At 30.1% G+C, this 6,573-nt stretch overlaps 1 protein-coding gene across 1 annotated transcript; it reads left to right on the plus strand.

Moving 5' to 3' along the window:
• The first annotated feature begins 5,967 nt into the window (after window positions 1-5,967).
• LOC145568420 (hydrophobic seed protein-like) lies at window positions 5,968-6,354 on the plus strand. The gene has a single exon (XM_081627845.1). The coding sequence runs from the start codon at window positions 5,968-5,970 to the stop codon at window positions 6,352-6,354; it is 387 nt and encodes a 128-aa protein (XP_081483971.1).
• Window positions 6,355-6,573: the final 219 nt, after the last annotated feature.

Consider the following 6,573-nt stretch of genomic DNA (forward strand, 5'->3'; position numbering starts at 1 on the left):
CCAACAACCTTTCTCTTACAATCTAAGCACATCATTCCCTTCCCTATATGATCCTTCTGCCCCATAGCCTAGGAAGATGCCCCAGCCCCATATTTTCTTCCATTATCCCAGAGCACTAGAAGCTTGGAATGAAATTTAGTAGCCCCCTACCTCTCTTAACCATACCTGTTTCCAATACGAGCTTGTCGACAACCTCAAAATTTCCACAATTAACCCCACCCTCAATATACCCTATAATCTCACTTGTTCTATTATTCTCTGGAAACTTTAGGCAAGAAGGAACATGTAGTTGTTCCAACACAAATTAGTTCCACTCAATCAGTGGATAAATTGCATTAAATTTTTGGAACGTGAAATTTCCTTTCTTACCAACCCCACATCTTCACTCAAAAAGCCTACCATCAACAAGCGCATTCTTCACCACTCCCTCTAAGTTTTTGCATATGCTTCTTTCTCTTAATCTACAACCTTTGTTGGCATTACTTTTATGTGTAGAGATGAAAATGGGTTGTGGGTTGAAGGGATCGGATATGGGCTCACTTTCCAGCTATTAATTCTCTACAAGCTGAGGTGACTAGGGATGAACAATAATGTATCCATATATTTTGGCAAAAAGTATTAGGTTGCTAACTTTATTTATTTTTTAAACCAATGTCTTAGCATATTGAAACGTGTCTAGAGTAGGTCCTACTAGCGATTTTCATCCAAAAATATGTTAAGTGGCAGTGAAATCGTTTTTTTTTTTTTTTTTTTTTTTTTTTTTGGGTGTTATAATTAATTTTTTTTTAAATCCTTTTTTTTTTTTTTGAGAAATTTGTAGTGTTATTTTGCAAAAGTTTCTAAATTTTTTTTATTATTTGCAAGCCAATAAATTAGTCACGTGTTTGTTTTAGGGTCCACTCACAATTTTTTGGATGTATCTGTTAAGTGGTGGTATGATCCATTTTTTTTTTTTTTTTGGTTTTTATGTGTTGTTATAATATAAGTTTTATTTTTAATTTTAAAGTGTTATATTCCATTTTAATAATTTTGTGGTATTATAAGTCAAAATTGTTTGTTATAAATATCAATCACTTAATGCTAAAATAAACACCGGGAATGACACATGTCTCTTCATTACGTTGTTTTTTCCCTCCAAATTCACTATATTTTTTTTTTGAAGTCAATTACTATATAATTAAAGATTATTACACAAGATTTACATCATTGTTTAAAAAAAAGAGTATTTACTAAAATATGATATATTTTTGACAATTTTAATATATATATAAATTGTATTTAAAAATTTTAATTGCTATTAAAATTGTGTGGTTATTGCAAAATTGTCCTATAAATATATCTTAAAAGAATTATAAGTGAAAATATTTTATAGAAATAAACATTAAAATTTTAAACTAATTGCTATATGTTCTATAAAATTCTACAAAATATTTTATAATTTACCACTACTACTAATGTTATTGCAAAATATTGAAATAATGTTATTTGTTCTATAAAATTCTACAAAATTTTTATAATTTACAGCTACTACTAATGTCCCGTCAACTAAAAAACAAAAATACTGCTAATAAAATATAACTATTTAATAATATAAACAATTTGTCATTTATAAAAGACAAAAAAGAATATTTGATTTAAGCATCATAGTTTTCAAATAATCCTTGATTAACAATTATACAATATATACTTTATTAAGTAACTAACCTAGGTAATTTCAAAATATAATACATAGTTTTAAATAAAAAGATACAATATATTTCGTAAACTTTATTAAGCAACTAATAATAATAACTTTGGTTAATTGACCACATTGGTATAAAATTTAGTACCTTGATGACATAATTGTATAAAAATTAACACCGGCAATAATGGTATAAAAGTTAATAAACAATTACAAATTAATATAAAATTAAAGGATGTGACATTTAACACTATTTTTCTTGCTGGAGCAACTGCTTAATTATTATTTTAGTTTTAATTATGTTTGAAATATATTTGTTTTTGTTAATACTCATTTAATTAAAAATAATTCTCTCCTCAAAGCTTAAGCATCTAAGATTAACAACAACCGATAACAAAAAAAAATGTAACCTTAAATAAAAATCTCAAAAAAAAAAAAACGAAATGAAAGAAAAATTCTTATTATTTAACTATTTCAAAAGTTGAAATTGACATGTTAATTGTAATAATTAAGAAGTTGTGAGCAAATTTATGGGTATAATATTGCACATTAAAAAAATTGACATTTCAATGTAATACCGAATATACATAATTAAAGATTATCTTGTAATTTTTTAAATATTAATTAATTCTTACTACGCATAATCTTAAATATTCCTCTATATATATTTTCATATTTCCTCCCTTTTCCCTTTTTATTTTTGGGTTTTACTTTGGCTTTTAATAGTGTCAAAAAAAATATTTAATGAATATTTGAAGCAAAAAGTACAAAAAAAAAAAAAGTTCAGTTACAAAAATAAGAGTAGATCGTGTTTAATATACACGCTTATTATTCATGGTTAGAATAAGGATCACTAATTTTTATACCAATATATTGTTATTTGTTAACTTTTATACCAATATTTCACCACTTGGTTAACTTTTATACCCACTAAAAAAAAAAGGGGGAATAGGCAACACATAAAATTGCAATAAAATAACAAATGTGGTCTTTTGTAGGAAAAGGCAACAATTCTTGTTTATAATTGTTTAATTTCTCAATTGAATATTGAAATTAGGATTCATAGGCAAAAAATTGAATATAGATTTTGCAAGATTGGGGAATTTGGGGCAATTGATGTATAATACTCTATTTAGGGTTAATGTAGACTAATATTGTCACTTAATTTGAGTTTTTTTGTAGGGAAACTTTATAAAATCCACCCCAAAACGGAGATTCTTGACAGAAAAACAAAATGTGATAGGGCTATTCATTTTTTTTTTTTTTTTTTTTTGCGGTTGTTTTTCAAAATAATGAAAAATAAAAAAAATGATACTTGTTTCTAAAAGTGGTCATTTATGTGGTAGTTGTGAATAAAATTTCCTATATATGCATTAAAATTGTTTATTATATATATAGGTAGAGCTGTCAAAAATTGACCCGACCCGAGAACCCGACCTGAACCGATAATGATCTGAACCTCTCCTGTACCCGAACAATGGGGTGAAACTAGTGACCAGTAACCCGACCTGAACCAACCTGATGTTAACCGACAACTGATTTGATTCAATATTTTATGACTAGAATTCGAACCCGTACCCGCACCGGAACCGATAGTAACCATCAACCGATTTAATCCGACCCGACAACAATCTGAACCCGAACTAGTATTCGACTCTATTAGAACCTGAAAACATTTATAACCCAACACAACCTGTTATTGAAGCGAGTCATGGACGATTTAATAAATTTTATATACGTTTTATTCTTTATTACTTCATATATAGGTGTAATAAAATCTTGATAATGCTTTAACTAATTATGCAGAGCGTAATTAAATAAATTAACTTGACCACATCAAATTTATTCGAATTGAACTTGAACCAAAACCAAGCTAAGAATGATTTAACTATAAGATTATCCTACCAAATAATTATCTGACCCAACCTTAACCCGAACTCGAATGTACCATCTATTAACCTGACCAAACCTGACTCAATACAACCCGAACCTAAAATTGAACCCGTTATGTATTTGACTCGAATCGGACCCGACCTACACCCGAAAGGATGAACGACCCGAGAAATAACTTGAACCGAAATTGACCCGACCGGAACCTAAACCTGATCTGAGGCTAGATTGACCCGACACAACCTGATCCTGATTTGACCTGAGACCTAATTTGACCCAACCCGAACCCGACTTGAATACCTGAATTAACAGCTCTATATATAGGTAAATTATTAAGTAATTGTTTTTTTAACTTATCGTGCGTGGCACGGTTATTAAACTAGTTTAGTATGAATACCAAATTGAAGTATTAATTAGTAAGATGAGCGGGTTGTTGCATGCATATTAATCCTCCAGCTCACCTATTAGGATTCTAGAATTAACCAAATAATAAGCAGAAGGTTGACTTCCTAACGGCTTTCATTAAACTGCGGATCTTAGCATGCCTTTAATATATTGTCGCACAAGCATTCATTTTGTTTGTCGTTTAGTGAGGTAACTAGGTAAGTTGTGATCTCGAAAAAAAGGTAAGTTATGATCTGAGAAGTGGCCTTGAGAATTAGTACGGAGTATTACATAATTTTATTATAGTCCAAAGGGTGATTTACAAGTTAATTGGTACGGAGTTTGGAATCATGGTTCATGAACAAAATCAGAGTAGTATAAGCCAAATTTAGAGCTTGATCCTTAATATATCAAGTGCGTAATTTGTTCATATTTCTTTTACTTGATAAGATGATATCTAAAGTGTCGAAGAAATAAATATCAAAGGATTAAGCTGGTGATTGAACTCAATATAGCTTCTTATCATTAATGTTGGGTAGATGAGAATTGAACACGCGACCTTATTTAGAAAATGAAGTTGGGTAGATGAGTATTGAACACGCGACCTTATTTTCACACTACCTTTTGACCATATATGAATAAGTCAATTAAAATGTTAAACTAATGACTAGAGTTTCAAAAGGAGATACATATATACTCTCTCATAAAGATTTGGTATCCGTTCTCACCCAAAAAAGTAAAGATTTGGTATCAATTATACAACATTAACCTTGGCATTCCGCGATTTCTAAATTACTAAACCTCAAAATTGTAGTTTTGTGATATAAGTATACAAATACTAGGTTAGATCCCGTGCAATAATGCACGGTTGTTAAAGTTCCAATATATGTCATATAATTATAAAATAAACTCTTGATATATTGATTTAGTACAATTAAAGCAATTTACATTTTAGCCAATCTTTATTTATCTTATTAAAAATTTAAATTAAATAAATTTTAACCAAAAAAAAAAAAAATCAAAACTAAAAGACACACTAGGAGACGACACGTGTCATTGCTGGTGTGTCTTTTAGTATATAGTTATTGATAAAAAATTTTAAACACACAGTGGGATAATTATAGTAGAATTTTTGTAGGGTTAATGTAGAAGAAAACTTGAGTAACCCGATCATTGTTAAGAATCAAGAATGCATGATTTAACATGAACCTAGTTTAATGGATGAGTCTCTTATACATTCTTTTACTAAAGAGCCTATACTTAGTCACATATCTCTATTAGAGAAGACTATAAAATCAACAAATAGTTCGTCTCTTTTATTAAGGAAAGTAACCAATTGTTTCTTTGCATACATCAATTATGAACGAGTGACAAGTAGTAAACTAGTATATTAATCATCTAAAATAATGTCTTAATTCGAGTAGTAGAAGGAAACAAGAACTGAAAAAGGTAACCGGCCACCACAGTTATTGATTCGTCCTTAATTATATCATATGATCTATGTTTAATTCTCCGTATATTATAATACAAGTATTAGCTTAATTATATCATATGTATGTACTACGTGAAGCCCTATGAATTAATGAATATGAGTTTACTTACTTCTGAAAATTGTACGAGTAGTTTTTTTTCCCCCTTGATCAACCAATTGAAAGGATGCTCATCTTACAAGGTAATTTGATCACTAAAAATTACTTGAAAAGTACATACAATTTGTAATAATATAAAGAGGAATGTATTTGATAATAACAGTGGGCATAATAAATAATGTAATAACTTGAAAAGTGGTATGTACAATTTGTATTAACTTAAACTGTTAATGTATTTGATAATATTAGTGGCCATTAACAAAGTAATTAAGCTAATAACCAAATTACCAAAATACCCTTCCATGCAGTCTATAAATAACCAAGACATGCAGCTCTTGAATCACATCCAAAACAACCAAACACATTCACATACATTCTCCCTTGAATCAAAACCCTAAACAAAGCTAGCCAAATCAAAGAAAAATGGCCTCCAAATCCGGCGTCGTTTTCATGATGCTTAACCTAGCCTTGTTTGCATTTGTGTCAGCCAATGCTGCAACTTGCCCTGACCTGAATGTGTGTCTTGAGGTTGCCAATGGATTAGTGAGTGTCCAATTTGGTAGCCAAACAAGGACTGAATGTTGTCAACTCATTCACGGTATAGCCGATGCTGATCTTGCTCTATGCCTTTGCACTAGCCTCAAATACACTCCTCTCGGAAGCACCCTTGGTGGCCTCCTTAACTCCCTTCTTGGTGGTCTCCTTGGTGGCCTTACTGGCAGTAACCTCATTAACAAGGAGCTTGTCGCCGTCGTTAATGCCTGTGGATATAACAATCCTACCCAGTACTCGTGTCCCGCCGTCTATTGATCTGATCTACCAAGTAATAGTCTCTCATCTACCAAGTTATTGTCCTAACTTGGTCAGAAAGTTTACCTAGTAACATTTATCGTTTCGTTTTATTATGAATAAATCTGCTATTATGGGATTTCAATATGACTATTGATAATAGTATGATATATTGTACTCAACATCTAGCTATAGTTTCGATTGTTGTAATTGGAATATGAAAGAATGAAAGTTATATGT

The sequence above is a fragment of the Chenopodium album genome, chromosome 2, assembly GCF_948465745.1.
Source record: "Chenopodium album chromosome 2, dcCheAlbu1.1, whole genome shotgun sequence".
Lineage (NCBI taxonomy): Eukaryota > Viridiplantae > Streptophyta > Magnoliopsida > Caryophyllales > Amaranthaceae > Chenopodium > Chenopodium album.

Bases quoted from the DNA above. Each gene is read 5' to 3' on its own strand.
- LOC145568420 (XM_081627845.1), top strand. From the start codon at position 5,968: ATGGCCTCCAAATCCGGCGTCGTTTTCATGATGCTTAACCTAGCCTTG.